This window comes from Mustela putorius, unplaced genomic scaffold (genome assembly GCF_011764305.1).
Source record: "Mustela putorius furo isolate JIRA1106 unplaced genomic scaffold, ASM1176430v1.1 tig00003834_pilon_pilon_pilon, whole genome shotgun sequence".
NCBI lineage: Eukaryota > Metazoa > Chordata > Mammalia > Carnivora > Mustelidae > Mustela > Mustela putorius.
In genome coordinates, this window is record NW_025421987.1 from 108,465,502 (window position 1) to 108,492,294 (window position 26,793).

At 37.7% G+C, this 26,793-nt stretch overlaps 1 protein-coding gene across 4 annotated transcripts in view; it reads left to right on the forward strand.

The window, feature by feature from the left end:
- Window positions 1–218: 218 nt before the first annotated feature.
- Window positions 219–26,793, forward strand: part of NPHP3 (nephrocystin 3) — a 50,566-nt gene continuing 23,991 nt past the window's right edge. For 2 of the 4 annotated variants that reach the window (XM_004762495.3, XM_004762494.3), the window contains exons 1-16: window positions 225–737; window positions 2,727–2,852; window positions 3,369–3,519; window positions 5,742–5,894; window positions 6,926–7,059; window positions 8,481–8,641; window positions 12,158–12,314; window positions 14,495–14,569; window positions 17,043–17,216; window positions 19,353–19,456; window positions 20,452–20,566; window positions 20,803–20,946; window positions 21,426–21,523; window positions 22,627–22,729; window positions 23,131–23,213; window positions 25,029–25,167. In XM_004762495.3, coding sequence (XP_004762552.2) covers window positions 342–737; window positions 2,727–2,852; window positions 3,369–3,519; window positions 5,742–5,894; window positions 6,926–7,059; window positions 8,481–8,641; window positions 12,158–12,314; window positions 14,495–14,569; window positions 17,043–17,216; window positions 19,353–19,456; window positions 20,452–20,566; window positions 20,803–20,946; window positions 21,426–21,523; window positions 22,627–22,729; window positions 23,131–23,213; window positions 25,029–25,167 — 2,313 coding nt within the window. In that variant the 5' untranslated portion in view covers window positions 225–341. Of the gene's footprint in view, window positions 738–2,726; window positions 2,853–3,368; window positions 3,520–5,741; window positions 5,895–6,925; window positions 7,060–8,480; window positions 8,642–12,157; window positions 12,315–14,494; window positions 14,570–17,042; window positions 17,217–19,352; window positions 19,457–20,451; window positions 20,567–20,802; window positions 20,947–21,425; window positions 21,524–22,626; window positions 22,730–23,130; window positions 23,214–25,028; window positions 25,168–26,793 lie in introns of all 4 variants that reach the window. The other 2 variants (XM_045088911.1, XM_004762496.3) reach the window with 2 other exon arrangements.

Below are 26,793 nucleotides of genomic sequence, written 5' to 3' on the forward strand. Positions count from 1 at the left end.
CCACAGTACCACGCTGTCCCACCCCGCCTTCCTCGCGCTCTGTCCCGCCCCGTCGTCCTGCCCCGCCCCACCCATTCCGCCCCGCCTACCTTGTATTCTGTCCCTCCCCGTCTTGCTGCCCCGCCCCATCCATCCAACCCCGCCCACCTTGCGCTCTGTCCCGCCCCTTCCTGCCGCCCCGCCCGGCGTACCGCCCTGCCCGGTCCTGCTGCTTCAAATCATCCCGCTCGCCCCGCCCGCCCACCACGCTCCGCCCCTTCTTGCTGCCCCGCCCCGTCTCATTTGTAGCGGTCCGCCCCCTCCCGGTACCCCGCTGGCTAGAAGTGGCGGTCACCGGCGTAATGGGGACCGCCTCGTCGCTCGTGAGCCCCGCGGGCGGGGAGGTGATCGAGGACACTTACGGGGCGGGCGGCGGCGAGGCCTGCGAGATTCCGGTGGAGGTGAAGCCCAAGGCCCGCCTGCTGCGCAGCTCGTTCCGCCGTGGCGCTGCAGCGGCGGCGGCGGGGGCAGGGCCCGGGTCGCTGCCCCGCGGGGCGGGTGGCGGCGGGCTGCTGGGGGCTAGCTTTAAGTCTACCGGCTCGTCGGTGCCCGAGCTGGAATACGCAGCGGCTGAGTACGAGCGGCTGAAGAAGGAATACGAGATCTTCCGGGTCAGCAAGAATCAAGAGTTGTTGTCCATGGGCCGCCGCGAGGCCAAGCTGGACACGGAGAACAAGCGGCTGCGGGCCGAGCTGCAGGTAACGCCGGGCCTGGGTGTGCGGCTGGGGCAGCCGAGACGTGGAGAAGCTGAGAGTCGGAAAGACCAGCGCACACCCGCGCACTGCCGGGCTGGACTCTGGACGCCTGACTCAGTCCTTCGTCCATCCTGTCCCCTCTCCAAACCAAGTAGTTTTGGAAAGTTGAATAGAACCCGCTCTGCACTTTAATTTGAGGGGACATACTCTTGGTGTCTAAACTGATTCCTTGACTAACCCCGCCCCTCTTCTATTTCTGGTTCATTCATTCACACACCTTGAAGCAATTGGCCTGAAAGTGCCCTGAAGTAGCACATGCCAATCTGCAGGGGACTCCAGGGAAGTAGGTCAACCCAGAGCACACGGACGCACAAAGACTGTGGTGACATATGTCGACTTTCCCTAGGAGTTTTTTTGTTTTGTTTTGTTTTAAATATTTTATTTATTTATTTGAGAGAAAGACAGTGAGAGAGCATGAGCGAGGAGAAGGTCAGAGGGAGAAGCAGACTCCCCGTGGAGCTGGGAGCCTGATGCGGGACTCCATCCCGGGACTCCGGGATCATGACCTGAGCCGAAGGCAGTTGTCCAACCAACTGAGCCACTCAGGCGTCCCTCCCTAGGAGTTTTTAACTCCACTTCCCGCGCCCTCCCCCCTCTTAAATTTTACAGATCTCTCAGTTTCTTTGCGTGAAGCTTTTGAGTTTTAATGGTCTTGAAGTGAATTTTTATGGAAGCCTGATTTTCACCATTTTAACAAGCTGTGGTTGAAAACATTCCCTAGCCGAAATCAAATTCCCTTAATCCATTTGATTAATTTACTCAAAAAACAAGTATTGCGTGGGCTCCCTGTAGTAGATGTATTTTGACTCATCAAAATAGTATATAAGGCAAAAGATTGCTTTTCTATGACTTGTAAGACTTTGTGCCATCAGTTTTGGGCCTCTCCGAGGGTTGTGATTTTAGTGTTTTGTTTTTTTAAACTGTGGAAGAGACACTCCAGGTGTTCCTGGGCTCATCACAGTAGGAAATGAATAAATATCTCAGACTGATTTTTCTGATAGGAAGAGCCTTCTTCCTTCTAGACTGGGCATTCTAGTCACCCCCTTCCCCACTAGCTGTTGTATTATAAGCACTGTTATCTGGGAAGAACTTATCAGTAGTCTACCTTTTGTCTTAACCAGTTTTCTTACTGGTCAGTCTTGATGCATTTGCATGTGTAAAATGGACCTTTTGCATTTCAGGTACCTGATTTCATGCACCCAAGCCATTATCCAGCAGTCACTGCACTTTATGGGGATAAAAAAGAAGGCTGAATCAACCAGGGCTTAGAGCAGTTAAGGGCTGAAAAATGTCACAATATCAGGTTCCGCCTATTGCCTTATGTAGTAGTTTTGAAAGTTAAGTGAAAACCTCATTGCATTTTAATTTAAGGGGACATACTCTCTTGGGGCCTAAATTGATTTCTTAACTAACTTACCCCTTTTTTTATGTAGCCCTTTTGATTCTCACATACTAGACATTTAAAAAACTCTTCTGAATGTATTTAACCCATTTGGTCATTTAACGGAGGCCTTCAATTTATCTGGTACCAACAGGTCTCTGGGGATAGCAAAATGAAAAAGGCATGGAGCCAAGGACTGCATGGTCATGCAGAATTAATCATCCTTCAGGTTAAGCCCTGTAAATTATACTTTTTGTTCTGTTACAGACCGGAAAACTGAGGCATAGGAAGAATTTGGCACAGTATTTCAAAGAAAAAGTACTGATTTCCATTAAAAGTTCATTGTTGAAATATCATTATTTACTATAGTTCAAGTATATTTGCATTTTTTTATTCCATGTTTGAATAAAATGGCAATATGTAGTTCTTGATAATGTAAAATAGTAATTAGATTGTTACAGTTCTGGTATGTATATAGTATGGAGGTAGGATAATGTGAAATTTGGGAGGAATACTGTTTTTGTTAGAAGTAACAAGGTCTATTATTTCAGGCCCTTCAAAAAACTTACCAAAAAATACTTCGGGAAAAGGAAAGTGCTTTAGAAGCAAAATATCAAGCGATGGAGAGGGCAGCGACATTTGAACATGACAGAGACAAAGTGAAAAGGCAATTCAAGGTAAAGTCCTTACATTTTTACCCCCAAAGTGACATAGAATAAAAACAGCACATTTTAAAAGTTTATATGATGCTGTGTAAGTAAATACACGTGAATGATGTAGGCATCCTGAAGATTCTAAGAACCAGAGTAGAGCATTTTTGAGTGGACCTGGTAAACTTGAGATCACTTCAAGAAAAAGTAAAAAAAGAAATGAGCATTACAAATGGAATTTTGGGGGAAAAGGAAAGTATTTCCATATGGGGGGAAAGGCATTTGGAAATAGTTGGAGGTATTTTGTATGGGAAGGCATTACTGGCATCTAGTGGGAAGGGGACAAATTTGCTAAATATTAGCAGTGCACAAGAGAGCCGCATACCACAGAGAGGACTCCTGCCCAAATTCCAGTGGGTTCCAGTTACAAAAAAGATCAGGATCACATGAATATTGGTTTTATGAGTGAAACACTTTTCTGTTAAGTTGATGACACCTTTTGATGATGGAAAAGCTTTCAAAATTGATCTTTGTCTTTTAAAGATTTTTAGGGAGACCAAGGAAAATGAAATTCAGGACTTACTGAGAGCTAAGCGAGAGTTGGAAAGCAAACTTCAGAGGCTCCAGGCTCAGGGGATCCAAGTATTTGATCCTGGAGAATCTGATTCAGATGACAACTGTACAGATGTTACTGGTATATTTACTTCATTGTATAATATTTTGAGCCTTCAGTATAGGTATAATGATATCATACAGCCAACTCTGAATCTTTTTATAAGTTAAACTGGTTGCTCTTACAAATAGAGTTGCACTTTTCCCTCTTTCTCAGCTGTTGTAACAGCAATTTTCCCTAAAGTCCATGACACTGTTAGGGTGCTAGGTTTCCTTCTTTCTTGCTACTCTGCCAAACTCACCCCATAGCTTTTCTCTTTCTGGTGCAAGACCGCTCCTCCAGGTCTCATCACGACATCTACATTTTAGCTAAGGGAAGAGGGAAGGGAATTCGTTCTTCTCCCTGAAAGCACAATACGAAAGGTATACAGATTACTCCCCAAACCCCATGGGCCAACGACAAGTAGGAAGACTGGAAAGTGTAAACATTAGTAGGAGAATGATGTATCCACCTAAAGTTTAAAATTCTGCTACTAAAAGAAGAAGGGGAGGATGGGTATTGGAGAACAATTCATCATCTCTGTCACCTTGTTTTTCCACATATTGATATATTCTTTGCAACCATCCACTAGAATATCTGCATGATATTCCGCTGAGTGGCTTCTGGTAGTTTTGTAAGCGACTCAAAAAGTTTTTATTTTATAATTAAACATGTAAAATATGTTTTTTCTAGAAATAAAGAAAAGCCTGGAGTCCTGAAACGAAAGGGTCTACCATGTTCCAAGAAAATAATAATAAACTGTGATTGATATTGAAAAAATGAAAAAAAATCTATTATAAATGCAATGGAAAAATGCAGTTGCTCTCTCATTTATGGGAAACTGCGTTTTATTTTATTTATTTATTTTTGAGAGACATGTGAGTGGGGTTGGGGGGGAGAAGGGGAGTTATGTGTAGATGAGAGAGAGAGAATCTTAAGCAAGCACCATGCTCAGCAGGGAGCCCAACTCAAGGCTCCATCTCATGACCCTTAGATGATGATCTAAGCCAAAATCAAGAGTCCAGTGCTTAACAGACTGAGCCACCCAGGCGCCCCATGCATTTTATCTTATAAACTGATTTTGGACTAAAATATGGCAACTGATAATTGCCTCTTAATATGCATTTTAGAGCCACTGGGATCTGACCAGCATCCAAGGACTTTTATTACTAACTTTTAAGAGGAAAAAAAATGAAGTGATTCTTACTGGCTTTGAGGATGCTGTTCTGCCCCCACATTAACCATTAGTAATGGTTATTTCAGGGCTGACATATGTTAAAATGTACAGTGTTTCAAAACTATTATATTGTAATTGACTTGGCAAGTTAATAAGAACAAATTAATACTTCCTCCTAGGTCTTTCTTCATATTTTGATTTAAACCTGACGAAAGAATGCTTAAGGGAATATCCATCACTCATTTCACATTCAGAGACCTGCAAATAATAATCTTATTTTTGCCAGATATTGAGCCCATTACTAGTATAACTCATATTTAGTCAAGAATGCCATGTAGATATTCTGTCAAATGTAATTTATTTAAAAGAAAAAAAAAATCAAAGAGCTCCTGGGTGTCTCAGTCTGTTAAGCATCTGACTGTTGATTTCAGCTCAGGTCATTATCTCAGGGTCCTGGGATCAAGCGCCATCCATGTAGGGCTCCGTGCTCAGCAGGAAGTCTGTCTCTCTCTCTCTCTCTCTCTCTCTCGCACTCAAATAAATAAATAATAAACCTTTTTTTTAAAAATCAAGATGTTCAAAAGTACCTATTGATTAATACATTAATTTTGTTACTCTCGGAGGTTAAGGAAGATGTACTTTTTACATCCTTAGCTTACATCCTAATGAATTACTAATCTTAATTACAGGTGTGCAAGAACTGGTCTTCCTTTGAAATTCTCTCCTTCCAATTTTATACTGACACCTAAACCATAATGTTAGAAATGTTGTTTAAAATTTTTGTATAGGGACATTTTTAACTGACTCTGTTGTTACAATTACTTTGATTATTATGATTATTATATTATTTATTCATTTCCTCTTTCTCTTTTTAATCCCCTCTTTGACTTGGAGATGCTAACCAGAATTATGTTACCCAGTACCTTAGAACTTGCCAGAAGTTGGTGACAGAGTACTTTCAAAATTATTAAAGATTGAATATTTGTTGTATTTATAATATTATAGAATTTTTTTAAAATTAGAAATCCTGTTTAGTATGTGTGATAACTTTTTGAACATTCAGTAATGAAATCTCTTGGATTTATAGCTGCTGGAACCCAGTGTGAATACTGGACTGGAGGAGCCTTGGGAAGTGAACCTTCCATAGGGAGTATGATCCAGCTTCAGCAGTCCTTCAGGGGCCCTGAGTTTGCCCATAGTTCCATAGATGTGGAAGGACCCTTTGCAAATGTCAACAGAGGTAACACATGCCATTTGCCAATTACCATGGTAGTGACTGTTCAGGTCCTATAATCTTGTGTGTGCTGGCAGAAAGACCCTTCAGCAGGGCAGATTTTTATTCTGGGTGTCTTCCACTGCCAAACCAGCATGTACTGGTGCTGTCACTGACCAGGGCTGATTAACTTATATGATTCCCATCAGGATCAGATGGTGCTCCACAGCCAGACTGGCCCACCATGTTCCAGAAACTTAGCTTCTGGTCTGAATTCCAGGTGTTGCAGTTGATCTGTGAGAATCGAATGTAGATTAACTGAAAAGCAGTAGCTTTTGGCCTTTTCCTCCATGTCTTTGATGCTGTTAAAGATGGGAGAAGGTTGCAGAATGGAATATAAAACCTCAATTATGCATTGTAGTATCCTTAGTCAAAGGAATATTTTTATTATTTTTATGTAATTTGGTGTCCAACACAGTAGTAAGGTCTATTCAGAATTTCAATACCAGTGCAGATCTGTGTGTTGTAAGTAGCTCCACTCTTTTTTCTTAAAACTACAAAATTGTCTGTTAACGACATGAAAATAATTTTTAATTATGCCTTTTGAATTAGCCAGGTATGTCTTAAAATGTTCTTTCTCACTAAATAGCATTACATTTTATGCCGTTCTTAAAGTTTCTTTTTGACTTTATATATCTCAAGAATAATAAGTAGGTAAAACTACAGGCCAGCCTGGGAATGTAGGCTCTCCCAAAGTTGCAAACTCATTGAACAGCTCATGTAACATAGGTTCATGTTATCTGACTGGAACCAGTGGTACCCCAGGAGGGACCACTGGCAACATTGATTGCTTTATTCCCAAGGATAGAATTTGAGGTTAGAGAACTGTTTGCCTTCTAATATGTCATTCCAGAAACTGTCAGTATTCATGAGTGAGATCAGATTCCATTCTACCTTGTCTGTTGTGTTTTTTCAGACTTTAAAAAAAAAAATCAACTTGTCAAATGTTTTTCTAGTAATTTTTTTTTTCATGAACTTAAGATTAATTTTATTTTCAGATGACTGGGATGTTGCTGTAGCTAGTTTATTACAAGTTACTCCCTTGTTTTCACACTCTCTCTGGAGTAACGCTGTCAGATGTTACCTCATTTATACAGATGAAACCCAGCCTGAAATGGACCTTTTCCTTAAGGTGAGGATGTTTATAAATTCTGAGTTCACTGATTTAAAATATAAGTCAGTATTGTGTCCTATTTATGATACTATTACATCTAAACCACGTAGTTTACTACCTACCAGATGATATCTTAAAGAACCGGAGTAACTTAGAGCTTTTCTTTAGAGAAAATCTTGCTCAGTATTACCAGTGTATTCAAATTAAGTCCTTGGAATGCTATGCTTTTGAATGCTTTATTACTTGTTCTTCACAGTGTTTAAGACACATGTTGATAGTGCCTGCTTTAGTTAATATCTGTCAGCTCTAGGATTGAATCTGTTTCAGGTTATAGCAAAATTTAATCCTTATCATGGTTTTTAATTTTTCAAGGCAGCCATTGGAGTTAACCTGAGGCAGACGTTGGCATACAACAGCCTGTGGGCCAGGCCTGGCCTGCAGCTCATTTTTGCATGACCCAGAGCTAAAATTGCTTTTTACCTTTTCAAGTGGTTGGGCAAAAATCCAAAGAAGAATGTTTATGATGTGTGAAAATTGTATTAAATTCAAATTTTAGTGTCTGTAAATAAAGTTTTATTAGAACACAAGTAGGCTTATTTACATACTGTCTATGGCTGCTTCACACTACAAGGGCAGAATAAATTACAGCAGCGACCTCTACGAAAACATCCAAGTTGTTCAACTGTTACTAAATTGTAAGAATATTTGCCTTCTACAGAAAAAGTTTGCCAACTACCGTTCTGACTGCATTTGAAATACATCTGCATGTCACATGCGATACCTGCTATATTAACATTCACCAGAGTATTGAGTAAGGAACTCATTTAGTGCTCCTTTTTGATATTATTCAGTTTTGGTAAAAAGATAAAATATTTTGAAAACCAAAGTTTCTACTCACTAATTGAATACAGGTTATTACCAAACTGCAAACTGATGGTAAGGGAATTCCTCATACTTTGCATAATAATAAGTCATCATTACTTAGTAAGCTAATTTGTTATAGACCAAATAGTTTTCATTTATACCTGTTTGCTTTAATGATCTAATATATCATGGTTGGCAGTTTACTATGTAGATTCATGGATACTCTTTGTAACAATAAAGCAGAAATCATTTATTATAATAATAAATACCAAAGGAAAATAGCCCAATACTTTTCTTCACTGGTTTAGGTTTTATTATGAAATAAATCATTTTCTGAACTAGAAAATAGCCAAGTTACTATGCTCTTATTTTTGTTTTAAAGGAACCTTGCCTTTCCCTTAAAGATTTTCGTAAAATATGATTATTTTTTTTAATTTTAAATTAAAAAATACACACCATAAGCTATTCTAAAACGTGCTTTCTTAAGTAGTATGAAGCCGACTTGACCTTTAGTTAAATAAGCTGGCCTTTTATTATGTTTTCATTTCTTTTGTTTTGTTTTAATTTCTTTTTAGGACTATTCACCTAAACTTAAAAGAATGTGTGAGACAATGGGATATTTTTTCCATGCTATATATTTTCCAATAGATATTGAAAATCAATACCATGCTGTAAGAAAATGGGAAATTGAGAAGAGTTCATTAGTTATTTTATTTATTCATTTAACTTTACCAAGGTAAGCTGAAAATTGCCACTTATTAGGAGAGTTATAAATAGAATTGAGATTACGAAATGAACTTCAAAGAGAAGTCATAATTGCATTCTTTTAATCAAAAACATCCACAAAATTCAGTAAACTTTTTGAGTTTTCATACTTAAAGAATTAAAATTTTTACACTGTTTGAGTTGTTTAATAGGTCATAAAGTTAACATTTTTTTTTTTAAAGATTTTATTTATTTGTCAGAGAGAGAGAGAGAGCGCGCAAGCACAGGCAGAGAGAGTGGCAGGCAGAGTCAGAAGGAGAAGCAGGCTCCCCGAGGAGCAAGGAGCCCGATGTGGGACTCGATCCCAGGACGCTGGGATCATGACCTGAGCCGAAGGCAGCTGCTTAACCAACTGAAGTAAAGATCATTTTAATCAAGGATAACAAACTATGGCCCTCAGGCCAAATCCAGTCAGAATCTGCTTTTATAAATAAAATTTTATTAGACTATAGCTATATTCATTTATTTATGTATTTCTACAGCTGCTTTCACACCACGACAATAGAATTAAATACTGTAGTTACAACAGAGACTGTGTGTGGCCCACAAAGCCTAAAGTATATGCTCTCTGGCCGTAACAGAACACGTTGGCAACTCCTGTTTTCAATAATCAGCATTCACCTTCATTATTTGCTTTCTTCAAATACAAATTGAGAGCTACTTGAACACTTGTAAAAATGTTAAATCCAAATTTTTAATTCTCTGAGGAGCTTACCGGTAATTCCAGTAAAGTGAGCAATTTTCTTATAATGTGGATATAATTATGCCACTGAGTCTAGTCTGCAAATAAAGTTTTTTTTTTAACCAACTAGATACATAGATAGAAGACAAAATACATTTAATAAGAGGTTAAGTTTTCTTTCTTCATTTACTGTCTGATTGGCTTTAACCCTTCCAAGGCATTTTTGTCTTTATTGAGGACCAGCTCTGACCTCACCTGTGTACAGAAGTACGTGGAGCCCTAGGCTTTACCAGAGACCCTGCAGTGTAATCCATCATCAATCCTTGAGACTACCTGGGGGCCAGGGAACCACCTGGTCAATGAACCTTAACCCAAAACCAAGTTTAGGATTTTTTCCACTTGGTTGCCTTTAGTTGGAGTTCTTTTCCTCCCTTACCTCTTTTCTTTTCTTGTTTTTTCTTTTATATTTATCAAGGAGATATTCTGTTTTATTTAATGTCTGGGTAGTGTTTTATCTCAGGTGGTAATAGATGTCATTTGTTGTTTTCCTCATTAATTCTTTAATCCTTAAAACCGTCTTGTTTTTTATCTTTTATCCATATTTAGTTAATAAAATATTGTACATTATTTTTAAACTTTTAACATTTATTTTCGTCATCTTAAATTCCTCTTAATCTTTTATCTGCCATTTCTTTCATATTTAATTACTTTCCTGGGCAGATTTCAATTTGTCTTCTTCACCTAAAATTATATTTATTTTATATTTTTAAAACTTTACTCTTCTTAAAGAGTAAGAATTTTAATTTCTAGGGTTGCCTGGGTGACACAGTTAAAGGTCTGACTCTTGGTTTTGGCTCAGGTCATGATCTCAAGGTCCTGGGATCCAGCCCCGTGCAGGGCTCCATGCTCAGAATGGAGTCTCCTTAAGACTCTCCCTCTCCCTCTGTACCTTACCTGCTCTCTCTGTCTCTCTCTCTCTCCAATAAATAAATAAATTTTTTTAAAAAATTAATTTCTAAAATTTTAACTATTTCTTCACCTCTACTTTGCCTTTATTTTGCTTTAATTTTTCTTATCCCATTTGCTGATTATTTTGTTTCCATAACGTTTATTAACTGGCTGTCAAGAAGCATGGCAGTAATGGTGGGCTTCACACCATAAACAGAGGCTGCTAGAGCTTTTATTTCTCTCAGGTTGTTCCTTCATCTCTCCTGATGATTTCCCTATTCTTCTCAAATGATGAATCTGGGAACATGTCCCCTGAGCAGTACACAGTCGTCTTATCTACTTCTCTCCCACCAAAGACTTTGAACCAAATTCCACATAATCTCAGATTTCATCTGAGCTCCACAAGTCAATTCTGTAGGGAGTCATTTTAAAATAGGAACTTGTGCCCAAACAGATGCCCATTCTTTGGTATTCATATGGCCACAAACTTCTCTCCCAAAGCAATAACAAAAGAACTGTTAAAATACAAAAATTATATAGAGCATGGTCAGAATGAATTGTAACAAGGGAAAAAAATCTGTGGCTTGGATTGATTGGATTGGCACAAAGTTATATAATAGAATATTATGCTGTTTTGTATTGGGTCTATATTTTAATATATTATGTAAATTCTGAATCATGTCATAGCTCTCCTCTGCATACACACACCAATTTGTGTATCTAGACAGACATCATTTAATGCTTTTTAGAGGAATTGGTTGCAATTTTCCTTGCAGTGTAGAAAACACTGGCATTCTTCCAAGATTATTCCAGAATTTAAATTATACTGAAAACTGTTGTTATGGTGGCCTGTAGCAAAGTTAGAAATTTTTTTAAAGATTTTTTATTTACTTGAGACAAAGAGAGAGAGACCACAAGCAGGAGGGAGAGACAGAGGGAGAGGGAGAAGCAGACTCCCCACAGAGCTAGGAACCCAACGTGGGGCTTGATCCTAGGGTCATGATCTGAGCCGAAGGCAGAGACTTCACCAACTGAACCACCCTGGTACCCCAAAAGTTAGAATTTTTTTTAACCTTGTACCTCAGTTAAGATTTTTACTAGCCACCTGACCTCCCCCATCTGCTTCTGGATCTTTCTCATACTGTATTTTGAGTATAAAGATTCAGTTCTGGGGCGCTTGGGTGGCTCAGTGGGTTAAAGCCTCTGCCTTCAGCTCAGGCCATGATCTCAGGGTCCTGGGATCGAGCCCCACATCGGGCTCTCTGCTCAGCAGGGAGCCTGCTTCCTCCCCTCTCTCTCTGCCTGCCTCTCTGCCTACTTGTGATCTCTGTCAAATAAATAAATAAAATCTTAAAAAAAAAGATTCAGGTCATTTAAGTCATTTATTGGATGAGAAAGGCTAAAGGACTAGAGAAGAGAAAAATCTTGAAGCATTGGGGTTCACAATATTTGTATCTTAATTTGGAAATTATATATTTGTAAGTGGAATTAGGTTTCCATTTAATCATAGTCTCATATGTCTGGTCCATTACTTTGAGCCATGTTTACAATATTTTTGAGAGTTTTCATCTTGTTGCTAGATATAAGAACTTAAAGTTCTGTATGCTTTAAAACTCAATTTAATGCAGATCTTATTGTACCCGTTCTCACTGTCTAGTAATAAACACATCGTATTTTTGTGACTAAGCTGCAACAGAGCTATGAGACATCCACTTTTGGAAAGCTGCTCTTGTTCAGTCCCTGGACTGCTTCTGGCCCCTTGTTATCCCTGTAAAGTCCCATTATTGACACTTAGGTTGACTGACAGTTTGCTGCCCTAGTGCAGTGTAGCACAAGAAATACTGATTTCCGATCTAGCCTTTTACTGGAAGACTGTGAAGAAGCTTTTCTGAAAAACCCTGAAGGCAAACCACGATTAATTTATCATCGCTTGGAGGATGGGAAAGTCAGTTCCGACTCCGTCCAGCAATTGATTGATCAAGTTTCTAGCCTGAACAAGACCAACAAAGCTAAGGTAAAATTCCTAAGGTTATTTTTTTTAAGAACTTGATTGGCTAAGGGAAGTATTAGAATAAAGGCCATGAGGTAGGAGTGAGTGAGGGGAGATAAATAGGATAGTTAACTGGGAGCCAAGGGTAAAGAACCCTGGAGACCATTTTAGAAATCTTGGTGGGGTTTTTTTGGGGTTTTTTTTGTTTGTTTGTTTGTTTTTTTTTTTTTTTGGTTTTTTGGTTTTGTTTTGTTTTTTTTTGGAATGAGATGGGTTTTTTTACTTGGAGTGAGATGGTTTTTTTACTTGGAGTTTTTTTTTTTAACTTGAGTCATTGGAAAATGTTAAGCAGCAACAGAAGAAATGCCATTCTGGGAAGGAGTTCTTTTTTAAAAAAAATTAACATATAATGTATTATTAGCCCCAGGGGCTGACAAGGAGTTCTTACGCTGCTGTGTTGAGAATTGATTGGTTTGGAGGTAGGGGAGGAGAGCTCCTGTAGTCACCAGGTGAGAGATGCTGGTGGCTTGGGTCAGGGTGGTGGTAGAGAAAGTGGTGAAAAACAGGAAATCTGGATAAATTTTGACAGCAGAGCCAATAGACTTAGTTGCGGACTGTGAGAAAAAGAGAGGAATAATAATACACAGCTACAAAGGATATGATGTGAGTGGACAAATCAGATTTTTTTCTGTTCCTTTTTTTCCCTAAGTATGGAGTTCTTCTGTCTACTGTTGACCAAGGATCAATGTAAGGAAGAACCTTTTTATAGTAACCTTTGCTAAGAGCATGGGGAAAAACAAAACTGTAATGATGAATGTGAGAGATTTGATCATTCCTAGATGCATGGTGGCATAATTTTTAGAACAGAGTTGTAGGCTTTGCCTTACTGCACACTGAGATTACTTGAAAATGCTTACTGTTAATGTTAAGAATACAGTTGAGAGGTACCTGGCTGGCTCAGTCAGAAGAGCATGCAACTCTTGATCTCAGGATTGTGAGTTCAAGCCCCATGTTGGGTGAAGAGACTACTTAAAAATAAAATCTTAAAAAAAAAAAAATACAGTTGAAAATAACTCAGATTTTGACATTGTTTTTATTTCTCTGTGCTCATTTAGGAAATAAGATCAGATATGAATACAAACATTTTTTATACATCATTTAGTATTGAAAAGCTTAAGACCAGTATAACTTTAAAAAACCTAACACAAAAAAGTACACCTTTTTTATAATCTCCAGAACCATTAATTCTTTGCTTTAATTGTTTTAGTATGAGCCTAGTCCATAGACCCCAAGAGGAAAGAAACTGATTCTCTTTTCTGATCTTTATTCTATTTATAAATGTCTTTTAAAAATTAAAACACTAGAAGGATGAATTTATTTTATAGAAATAGTAAAATAAGATGTATCATGATTACAAACGTAAATGCAGGATGAACTTATTCTGGTTCACTTGATGTGCTTCATAAAACCATTGCCTTACTCTATCAAATACTAATCACTTAGCAATGTACATGTTCTCTACACGTAGGACATTCTTCTTTCAGCAAACTTAGATTACTGGTTTTTTTCTTTTTAAAGATTTTTTTTTTTTAATGTATTTGACAGAGAGAGAGGGAGAGATCACAAGCAGGCAGACAGGGAGGGGGAAGCAGGCTCCCTGCAGAGCAGAGAGCCTGAAGCGGGGCTTGATCCCAGGACACTGAGATCATGACCCAAGCCGAAAGCAGAGGCCCAACACACTGAGCCACCCAGGAGCCCCAGAGGATTACTGTTTTATGTAACCAAGTACCATTTTGCACTTTTGTTTTGTAGAATTATAGCCTTACTCTCATAAAAATTGATTTTGATGTAGTTTGAAGATTATATATATTGAGTGGCATGGAAGTACATAAGACAATTTGGATACCATAAGAAAAAAGTATACTTTTTGTTTTATTGTGACATTGTTCTCATTGTTCATGATAAATCCCTCCTGATACCTCAAATAAGTTACATAACGTGCTTCTGTTTCCTTCTCTGTGAAATGGATAATAATAATAATAATAATAATAGTGTCTCCCTCATAGGCTTGTTGTGAGGACAAATGAGCCAATAGTGTAAAGCACTTAGAATAATCCCTGATACATAAATTCTGTAGAAGTATTTACCCCCTCCTGTTACTATTGTTTTCTTCATGTTTTTGTCAAACTTCTTTCTTTTTCCAGATCATTGATCACTCTGGAGATGCTACAGAAGGAGTATATAAAACTTATATTTATGTGGAAAAGATTATTAAGCAGGTAAATATGCATTCTTTGTAAGATGTCATCTGATATACTCTAAGGGGGCGCCTGGCTGGCTCAGTCGGTAGAGCACGAAATCCTCAATCTTGGTCGTGAGTTCAAGCCCCATGTTGGGCATAGAACCAACTTAAAAAAAAGAATTCTAAAACTCTTATCCATCAAGTTGGGTGTTCCAGTAAAAACAACTTCCTAGTTTTTTTTAAAAGAATACTTGGGGAGAGAGTGCCATTGTTTCTGGTGGTTGTCTATCCTGTGATATTAGTAGTATTAGTAGTACCATATCTCTTTATCTGTCCTATATCTCACAAAGCTATTTGATGCCTCACCACCAGGTTAAATGTAAAATAGATTACAAAAGTGCTAGATAAAAGGTATAAGTATTTGAGGGCAAATGTTTATCTTATTAATAGAGTCTCCTCAGGTTTTGTATGCACCTTGAATTTTTATAAAGTAGAAAGATCCCTGGGCCGCCTGGGTGGCTCAGTAGTTGAGCATCTGCCTTTGGTTCAGGTCATGATCCCAGGGTCCTGGGATCCATTTTGGGCTCCCTGCTCAGTGGATTGTCTTCTTCTCCCTCTCCTTCTGTTGTTCCCTCTGCTTGTTCTCTCTCACTCTCTCTCTGTCAAATAAATAAATGAAATCTTTATGAAAAAACAAAAATACCTTTTCAGGGGTGTCTGGGTGTCTTAGTTGGTTGAGCATCCATTTCAGCTCAGATCATGATCTCAGGGTCATGAGACTGAGCCCCACGTAGGGCTCTGCTGGGCATGGAGCCTGCTTAAGATTCTCTCTCTCCCTCTCCCTCTGCCCCTCCTCCCCAACCCACACCCCACCCAGCCCTTTTCACATGCACAGTCTCTCTCAAAAAAAAAAAAAAAAAAAATCCTTTTCAAATTTATCTACTACACCATTCTTATAATAGAGGGGGTGAAAGCATACCTCAATGGGTCAGAGGTTATAGGTCATAGACAGTATCTCAAGCTGAAAGTTTCTACAACATCTCATGTATTATCTTGTAAATTTATGTGAGTTATATATTCTACTTAATGCTATACTTGTGCTTAATGTAAAAAATCATTTTAAATTATATACTATCAAATTCTAATAATGATAAGAAAAAGAACCCGCCCCTACCTTAAAAGTAAAATGGGCACAGTGGCAAGAGGTACCAGAGTTAGCCTGCCGTTGCCTGCGCCTGCTGATCCATCCTCCAGGGTGCCAGGGATTCTACTTGAGTTAGGGATTAGATTACTTTTTCTAATTAAGGTGTATTACAAGTATGAGATTTGTTATCAGAGAAAAAGAATGAGCCCCAAAACATAATGATATGACTTCTGGGCAACACATTTTGTATACTGTTTTTTAATTTTTAATATAAAATTCAATTTTTAATATAAAAATTGATATGAGTTTTGATCTTCTAAATAAGTTGTGAATTTTAGGATCCTAGTAAATAGAATTAACTGAGCAGAATAAATGGTAGCAAGTGAGAGTGGACATATTTGCTGTCTTTACTGCTTGAAGAACAATGTATTTTCAGTGATATAAAGACTAGATATCATGACACAAATATTTTATATCAAGAAACTCCATCTTAGTAATTAAAATCTTATAAAAATATAATGCAGCATATTTCTTAGGTATTAGCACAGTCTTTAAAATTATTCTCCAACCAGATATAAGCAAATACATTGTGTAACATTTTTCAGAAAACAGATCCCCAAGAGTCAAATGGCCCTCTGTTTTTATCTTACAGTTGTTTTTGTTGGTTTGTTTGTTTTAATGTAAGCCCTATGCCCAGCATAAGGCTTGAACCTAGGATGCCAAGATCAAGAGTCACATACTCTACTGACTAAGCCAGCCAGGTGCCCTAATCACACCTCTGTTTTGTTTTGTTTTTAAGATTTTATTTATTTATTTGACACAGAGAGAGAGAGATTACAAGTAGGCAGAGAGGCAGGCAGAGAGAGAGGGGGAACCAGGCTCCCCACGGAGCAGAGAGCCCAATGCGGGGCTCCATCCCATGATCCTGAGATCATGACCAGAGCTGAAGGTAGAGGCTTTACCCCATTGAGCCACCGAGGCGCCCCATGTACCTCTATTTTTAATGAAAGTTTTTTATTAAGAGTTTGGGGGGGTTTTCGTGTTTGTCATTTTAATACTTATTTCTAAACTGGTGTTTTTTATAGTTTTAAATGTATTCTTGAGGTCATGTTCAACAATTCATTAGTTACATATAACACCCTGTGTTCATCACAGCACGTGCCAACTAATGATGTACTATATGTTGGCTAACTATTAATAATAAAAAATTAATAAATAAAATCATTCATGTAGGTCCCATTCAAAGGTCATAGGTTTGGACTTGCCCTCCAGCATAGGTGAAACCCACCTTAGGCCTGTGTGCTCACACTGCTACGAGGTGTTTCCACTCTTTATTCATTGTTGTGTGCTTGCTCTTGGTGTTCAGGACATCCTGGGCTTTGAGAACACAGACCTGGAGACTAAGGATTTGGGCAGTGAAGATTCTGTTCCAGAAGAAGATGATTTTGGTGATGTTCTGTGGGACATACATGATGAACAAGAGCAAATGGAAACTTTCCAACAGGCTACAAATTCAGCCCATGAGCTGGGATTCGAGAAAGTAAGCATTTGGAGTTATCGTTCCGACAAACGTCAGTCGCCACTTAAGGCTGTTTTGTGATTATGGTTTTACCTAAACATAGTCAAGGTTAATAAGTGTATTAGTGTTTGTCCTCGTGGTGTGATTATTCATGTTGAGACATGTGCTTAACTTTGTATCATATGAAAGATAAGTGAGATTCAATTACATTTTTGAACATCAAACATTTGTAGTTAAGATTAGGATATATTAACCACATGTTCTCTATCACCTGCAGTTCACCAAACCAACATTAGGGTAACTAAGAAATTTGATAAAAATCATGAGACTATCTATTCTTCCAGAGCTTGGAGGACTCAAAATATCAAACATTCAGAAAATACCACAGTAATTAATGCAATAGGCTGATCAGTTCATCAGCATCCTTAAATATCTAAACAAATTAACAGAATTTAAAGTGCACAAAGAATCTGTGTCAAAGTTCAAAGAATGATTAATATTTAAAAATTAATTTAAGAACAAATTTTTTTTTTATTTTTTAAGATTTTGTTTGTTTATTTTGAGAGAGAGTGAGCAACATGAATGGGGGGGCAGAGGTGGAGGGAAAGGAAGAAGCAGACTCCCCACAGAGCAGGGAGCCGGGAGCCCAAAGCGGGGCTTGATCCCAGGACCCCAAGATTATAACCTAAGCCAAAGGCAGACGCTTAACTGACTGAGCCACCCAGGTGCTCCAACAACAAGTGTTTTAAAGAACATTATCATAGCTGTCAGTAACAGTAATTTCATAGAAATTTTATAATTTAGGTTGTCTCTGTTTATATCCTGGTTCTACCATTTGCTAATTCTGGATTTTGACCATTACTTAGCTCTGAACTTTGACTTTCTTGTCTATAAAATGAGATTGACTACTTTACCCACCTGGCAGTGTTGTTGGGAGAACTAAAGCAAATAAAACACATCAACCCCTTAGCACAGTACCCAGCACATGATAAATGTAAATTGTTTCTATTTTGTAAGAGAGGCATTGTTATCCTTGTTTCATAAATAAAGAACCTAAAAGCACACATGGAGTAGATTACAGATCTGGGATTTAAACCTAGGTCTTCTGACTCTTAATCCTATGTCTTTCTTCTGTGGCAAATGGTCTTAACTCAGGAACCTTGGGTCTATAAATGGGCTTTATATGGGACCATGAATTTATAAATTCCTAAATCAATAAAGTCCTTTGCTTTCTGAGAAACACCATTGCTATCAGAATAATTTGAGTTCCTGAGGAATATATTCTATGTATATATTGGCAAACAGAAAATTTAATTGAAAAACTATACCAAATAATTATTTATTGTAGCTATTAGAAATTTCTGCTACCCTAATGCTAGGCACAAACTACTTATTACAAATTCTTTAAATTCCTTATTAGCTGTCATTTAGAGCCCTGGCATACTTAATGAACATCTCAAGCCCCAAGATAACTTTGCCAACTCCCTAATAAGTACTGAAGTATTTTGCTTTCCTGAGTGTGTTCTTTTCATCTCTAAACCCGTTTCTTAATGTCTGGGGAAAGCCTGAGAACTCACTCAATTTCAGAAAGCTCTCAGGGAGCCGGTCCTAAGCTGATTCTCTGCCTCAGGTTGGGATACTAAGATAAAGCGCCCAGACAAAACCGGTTCTTGTTTGGACTGATTCTCAGAAATCCCTGGAAAGTGAGGTGGTGTCCAGGACAGGTACTCTTCTGCCCAGGAGAATGAGGCTGCCTGCCGGCACCCTCAAAGCCTTCTACTGTACTTTTCTGTGATTTAGGGGATGCAGGGGAATACAGTGGCCTCCCTGTAGCATTCTACAAAATCCGAATGTTGTAAAACCCAAGGGGGATCTCAAGTGTTGTCTCTCAACCATTAATTTACAGCAGGGCTATATGTAGAAGAAATTGGGGCTCACTCTTAGTTTACCACTTTGGGCACATTTAACCAGCCATTAAAAAAAAGCAATCATGAGGAGGCTGTTGACTAAAAGTAGATTTCATTTTCTCACACAGCTTTTCACTAATGATTTCAGAGGGTAGTCAGAAATTGACTCTAGAATTCTCCGAGGCGTGTGCTTCCTCACAATTTAATTTATTTAATTAAATGAATTTTAAAAATTCATTTTTCTTTCTAGTATTACCAGCGCCTTAACGATCTAGTGGCGGCACCAGCACCAATTCCACCCCTTCTTGTATCTGGAGGACCAGGTTCCGGAAAGTCCCTTCTCTTATCAAAGTGGTATGACACAGTGCAATTAAGTTGTTGTTACCATTGTCATCATTTGACTCATTGACCATATTCGACAAAATATGTTATTGCCTGTCTGCCTTCCTGCACAGCCTGTACTAAACATTGAGAAAGCAATAAAGATATAAAATAATAGAGTCATGCCCTGAACTATATACAATTTGAATATTAGGATACAGGATGAGAAAGGAATAGAAAATAGGGCCATTTGTGATTGTGTACACTAATTACGAAGGTTAGAGCTAAGCCGTGCTATGTAAGGGAGTGGTCCTTGTGGAATGGAATTAAGTGAACTAGATATACAGGGGATGTACCTGTGTTTTCAATTACCGGCTTCATCTTCAAAGTTTCATTGAGATTTTAAATATTTGAAAGAAGGCAAAGACAGACTGTTTAGAGTGAGATAAGTCATAAAGAACATCAAAATAAAGGATGACATGTATTGTGAATGCAGAGTGGTTCCTCAGATTGGGGACTAAGGTTTATAGAAGCTGATAAACTCTTTTTTACTTTCATTTTTATTTCTATTATTTAAAAACAATTCGTAAGAATATTTTCTTTCATAATTATGATTTACATTGAAGAGTTAGCATATGTTTCTTCCTTTTTACTGCTCTTTTATTTAGTGGAAAATAATAGTTTGTTGGAAAATAATATTTTTGTACTTAGCAAAGAAGTTTCTTTTTTCCTCTGCTTATTAAAGGGTAATGCTCATTTCACTAATACATAACCTCAAATGTATATTATATTGGTTTCCATTAGTTAATATCAACTTGTAATTAAAATGATTCTTTAATTTTTAAATGCTTATTTTAAAAGGATCTAAAAGTGGACTGAAAATGGAATGTCCCATGTTTATTCAGAAGTGATTGACCATGTGATTGCTGACAGTTGGGTAGCACTTAATGTTTAATTGCATTGTGAATTCTTTTTTTGTTGATAATAAGTGAGTTTCATCACTATTCTAAAAGGTCTTTTTCTTTCAGGATTCAGTTACAACAGAAGAATTCCCCTAACACGCTAATTCTTTCTCATTTTGTGGGAAGGCCCATGTCAACCAGCTCTGAGTCCTCCTTGATTATTAAACGACTAACTCTAAAGGTATAAAACGCCATGTTTTGGTACTATCAGAATTTTTATTTCAAATCAGAAGCTGTTAGGGCTGAGTACCCAATAATTTTCAATTTTCAACATTACCCATTTGTTTTAGATTTGTATAAGGTTAAAAATACTTGATGCAGTTGGTTCCTCTTGATCACTCAATTTGGGTTTAAAAAGTCAGGATAAAAATGTTTCCCACCAGCTGTGATGAAGTGTAACTGCCTGAATTCTTGCAGTTGATGCAACACTCTTGGTCGGTATCTGCTCTAACACTGGATCCAGCTAAGCTTCTGGAAGAATTTCCACGCTGGCTGGAAAAACTCTCTGCCCGTCATCAAGGCAGCATCATCATCATTATTGATTCCATAGATCAAGTTCAGGTACTGTTTTCACCTTGTAACCTACTGGTACTCTCAGAAAGAAACAAAATTATCAGTAATGGCTATAGCAGGCATTTAAATATGTTTATGAGAAGAAAATGTTGGTGTTATTTCTAGTATATCTGTTCAGTTTCTAGGGAGGAAGCATGTGCATAAAAAATGTACTGTAGGCGAATACACACTAGTATCTTATTGGGAAAGACCAATTGAATGAAACAATTAGCAAAAAAAGTTAATTTTGACTTATTTCTAGGGCCTTCACATTTCCTTAAGTGTCCAGAATTCCTATCAGCTATAATAGTATTTTGCCACTTGTTCTTTTAATATCCTGAGATTAAATTTATCATCCCAAAACAAGAGTATATCCTTAATAATAATGGGAAACTTAATGACAATTTCATTTTACTTGAGGAGCTATTACCAGATTGTTTTGAAATATTTTGAATTAATAAAATGAATTTTGTTTTTATATTTTTAAGCAAGTTGAAAAACACATGAAATGGCTGATCGACCCACTGCCAGTGAATGTAAGAGTAATTGTTTCTGTGAATGTAGAAACATGCCCTCCAGCCTGGAGGTACGATGCTCACTCCAGTTCTTTCAGATTACATGGAATGTGTTAAGTACAAATCGGAAAAGGTTTTTGCATGTGTGTTTGTGTTTTCATGTAAGTGGCAGGGAGGAAGGTGGGGAGAATTGGATAAATTCAGGAGAAAGATATACTCTATAGGCTTTGGTGGGAGGTTAGAGCTGGGATGTCAAGGCGGGGTGGGCTAGATGGCCCCCAAGTTTCTGGCTTGCGAAATTAAGTGAATTATGGTTCCATGAACTGAAATAGGGAACACAGAGGATGGGCAGGTTTGTGGAGGAAAGGGTGTAAGTTTTGTTTTGGACATGGTTAGCCTGAGTTGCCAGTTGTACCTCCGGCTAATGATGGCTAGCAGGCAATGACATTTACAGATGAGAAGAATAGGGAGAGGACTGGGCTATGAGACTAGACACCTGTTATCCTCAAACATGTGCTTACTTTGGCAGTCCTCAAAAAAGGAAGACAGTGGTTGAATTTGTAGGGCAGTGTTTCTTAACCTATTTTTGTTCCCCTTAGGAGCCTTTTTAGACATTTTCTTCCTAATCACCTCCCTTACCCCAAGAAATTTTAATACCATCCATATGCTATATATCAGTTTATGTATATAAACAGATATGTGTGTATATTTGCACTTTATAATAAAAAGAGTAATATTCATTTCCCCACCCTGAAACAATTTTCAGTACCCTGTTGAGAATGGATGTTACAGGGTGATTACATTCCAATTGGATTACAAGTAATTTGTGGGCAAACACTACCTTGTACTATTCTTCATAGGTACTAATATGTTTAGTTTTATTATTAGTATGGAACATGGAACTGGAAGTGTTTTACCACTTTACTTCTACCACCTTTACTGCCTATGCTATTTAAAAGTCTTTGTTGGGTTGATTCCTAAAAGTAATGATATACATGTTAAAAAGAATTAAATAACTTTACCTAGTAAGATTAACAGAGATTAGTTTTGTTTACTTTATAAAAGCAATATAAAAAATTAACTCTTATAGTGGATTTTGACTTGTGTTTGCGTGGATTACAGCTTTTATTGTCTTCTTAGAAGAGAATTTCATTTTCTTTTCTTTGAATAAAAGGTTATGGCCTACACTTCATCTTGATCCTTTAAATCCAAAAGATGCAAAATCTCTTATAATTGCAGAATGCCACTCTGTGGACATTAAATTGAATAAAGAGCAGGTAAGTATTTTTAATTTGTTGCTCTTTTACTATCAGCTTTCCTATAAAACACCTTATATGAGACTTAAAATTCAATATAGGAACTCTCTATTGTGTTAAGGGAAATTGAAGTTTCCTGATTGTTAAATACATTGGCTCTTAAACTACTAACAAATATAGAAAAAACAATAAAAAACATTTGGGGCTTAAGTTTTACTTTATTATATTATATTAAGCAGGAATATTTAAAAGCAGAACATCTGCGGTCCACCACTGCGTGGCAGTGATGTCACTATTCAGGTGGCAGGAACCGTGTCATTTCTGCCAGGGATATTTGTTGAAGACTCTACAGTAAAGTCAATTTCATTTCAGGGTGGTTTTGTGTTTTTGTGTTTGTTTTGTGTTCTGGTAAACTGATGCAGGAGAAGAAGTTAGAACGACACTGTTGTTCTGCTACGACCTGCAATGCCCTTTATGTCACCATTTTCGGCAAAATGATCTCATGGTAAGTGGTGGCGATTTTACATGATCTGCATGTTTTGTGTTTGCTGCAGACTGCTTCCTCACCTTGTGAAACTGAGAGCAATCATTGCGGCAGTCTCTCTGAGCCACTCACATCAGATTCTGTGGGTTCTAACAGTGATACTAACATCCTGGGAGAATGGGACTCATGACTGCAGATAGGTGATAGCCCATGCATTACAAGAACATCTTGGATATAGTTGTCTCATTTGCATCACACTGTTTCCCTGTTGGGGGTTGCCAATGAAGGCCATCTTTGCCCTCCATAGGGCCCATGGGTGCTCCTTGTCACCTGCTTGAGCCCCCTAGCTTTGAGAAAGTGAGGGACAACTGAGGCAAACACATGCTGTTTTGGGGTGACCTTGAATATTATTAGTAGGTAGGTATATAGGAATTTTTCATTGTCTCTATTCTTATATCCTGATAAACCTTTCATCTTAGGTTTTTCTGTTCTAGATACCCTTTAGTCATTTGCCTTTAGATAAGCCTTACAAAGTGTAACTATGTTTCTTCTTCAATACCTCACCTTACTTTGTCTCTTCACAACCAGAGACCAAAAAAGATGAATATGGTTTTGGTAATCATTGCAGTGGACAGTAATTGTACTCCCGACTCCTATTCTAGACCGTGAATCTCATACGCTTGGCTCTTAATTCCACATTCTCATCTTAAGAACTAGATTTGAAATTAAAACATCTTCTACAATTTTGACTTGCCTGTGATATTCCCACAATCTTCTTCCACTGTCTCCAGTGCATCTGGCCTCTGTGAACATCAGAAGCTGGACTGAGTCCACTCCAAGAGCAGGAGTCCCTTTCCACACATTCCATAATATTTATTGAATTTAGCTATTTTAAGAGTGTTGACACAAAATGAACAAACTTTCAGAACCTCTAAAAGTAAGAAAGAGAGTTTTATTCAGGCCCAAGTTAGGACAGCTGCCTGGGAAACACAATCTTCATGGGGAAGAAAGTGCTCTGGAGAATGGACAGTTCTTATGGTTTATATACCTTTTTTATGTCGTGTAAAAGCTTGAAAGATGATAAATCATGTTTTTTAACATTAAAAAATGCAGACAGTAGAACCATTGGTCCATATCTTACAGACAGATGGTTTTCCTTTAGGCTGCTCATTTACAAGGCAGATATACAATGTGCCTGCTGGGCCATAAATGAGACTTTTGGTTTAAATAAAATTGATGTACAGTAATGCCGATTTAGAAAGAAATCTGAAATGGCTTCCCATATATATTAGGCCATTTATTAGGCCTATAGACAGGGCCTATAGACCTTTTATTTATTTTTTCTTCTCTATATATCTTCATATTTTAAAAAAGAAGCTATTAGTGAATAATGTGTAATATTTTAAAACAAACTACCCTTTTTACTGATTGTCTTTAGCTTGATGGCTCCTAAATCTTGACTCGAAATAAATTTAACTTGCATGGTTAACTAATAACATTTATAATTATTTTCCTGCTTCCTGTATGTAGGTGGCATGTTTCTAGATGATTAGAACCATGACTTACTCATTTCTGTGTTCTATAATGTGCAGTAATTGCTTGACACATAGTAGGTTCCCATCATGTGTTCACTGAATTGAGCTAACTAGTATACTAAAATAAAACTGATGACTCAAGCAGCCCCATACAAGTGTCATATTCCTATATCATGTTTTATTGAATTTCTGTTTTCATTTGAAGTATAAAAAATAGAGACCACATTGTTTTTATCTACCCCAAATTTTTCACAGATGTTGGCTGTCTGTAAGAAATTAAATCTATTCTCAATTCCAACAGTGCTGGAAGAGCAGGCAATTTAGATAAAATCCTTCATCAGTGTTTCCAGTGTCAAGATACTATTTCATTATATAGACTTGCTCTGCGATCTATCCAGGAGTCCATGGCAAATGATATGGATAAAGAACTAATGAAACAGGTAAAGGATAATAAACTTATAAAACTCATAAAAGTTTGGGGGCGCCTGGTTGGCTCAGTGGGTTGAGCCTCTGCCTTCGGCCCAGGTCATGATCTCAGGGTCCTGGGATCGAGTCCCGCATCGGGCTCTCTGCTCGGCAGGGAGCCAGCTTCCCTCTCTCTCTCTCTGCCTGCCTCTTTGCCTACTTGTGATCTCTGTCTGTCAAATGAATAAATAAAATCTTAAAAAAAAAAAAATCTCATAAAAGTTTGCATTTATGTGTGAATTGAAGAAAATAGTAATTATTTTTAAATCTTTGCTTAAGTATATTTCAAGCATATACAGGAAGGCTGGCTGCCATAGTGTACCTATGGCCAGAAGTGATAGCTCAAGAAATTTGCATTTTCCTGATTACCATTGAAATTTTTCATCTGTTCATGTTTATTGGCTATTCTTGTTTCCTCTTATGTGAATTGCTGATTCAGGTCTTCTTACATGAGTTTTAATTGAGTTGTCTTTCTTATTGATCTCTAGGAGCTCTTAGACATTGTGCATACTGGATATAAATTCTGTTACAGAGTTTGCAGATAATTATCTTTTTCCAGTTTGTTTATTGACTTAACTTTTTAGTATCATTCATTATACAGAGTTTTATTTTGTTGAAGTCATATTTATCAATAGTTTCTTTCATGGTTTTTGCCTGTTATATCTTATTTTAAAAATCTTTTATTATCCAAAAATATTTTGTTATCACAAAAATGTTCGCATATGTATTTTTCCCTTTAAAATGTTTTACACTTTCGTTCTTCCTGTGTGAGTCCTTAAGAACTTATTTTTGTTTATTATGTGAAGAAGGAATTTGCTTTTTAATCTTTTATCATATGGCCAGCTAATTTCATTTTACTAAATAGCACAGCATTTCTGCTGATTTGGATATCACACTCAACAAATTAACATGAGTTTGTTTTCTGACCTCTTCTGTTCCAGTTTTGCTTATTCGTTGCTTATTTGTTGCTTATTTCTGGTGTTAGCAAGCTTTCTAGTTCCGGCTACTCACCTTACCAGGTTTAAGGGCATACCTTCCATCCCCACTGTGGGTGTGAAAACCCAAGCCCTTAAATTACTGAGATTGCTGCCTAGCCGGTACCCTCACTTCCCCCAGGGACAGTAGCTCCAGCACTTAGCCTTCCGATGTTTGCTTTCCTATTCATTTTTGGCACCTGGGGGATTTCCCTTTCCCTTTTGCAGGCTCACTTGTGCTTTTATTTTTTTTTTTAAAGATTTTATTTATTTATTTGACAGAGAGAGATCACAAGTAGGCAGAGAGGCAGGCAGAGAGAGAGGAGGAAGCAGGCTCCCTGCTGAGCAGAGAGCCCAATGCGGGACTCGATCCCAGGACCCTGAGATCATGACCTGAGCCGAAGGCAGCGGCTTAACCCACTGAGCCACCCAGGCACCTCTCACTTTTAGTTTTAAAGGTATTTTGTTATATGTTGTCTTATGTTAACAGGCATTTATAGTAGAAGAACCATTTTTTTCTACCATCTTCCCCAAATTGGAACTTTGTCATTAGTTTTAATCTATTTCCTGAGGTTCCAATTTTTTTTCTTTTTTAAAAAGATTTTATTTGTTTGTTTGAGAGAGAAC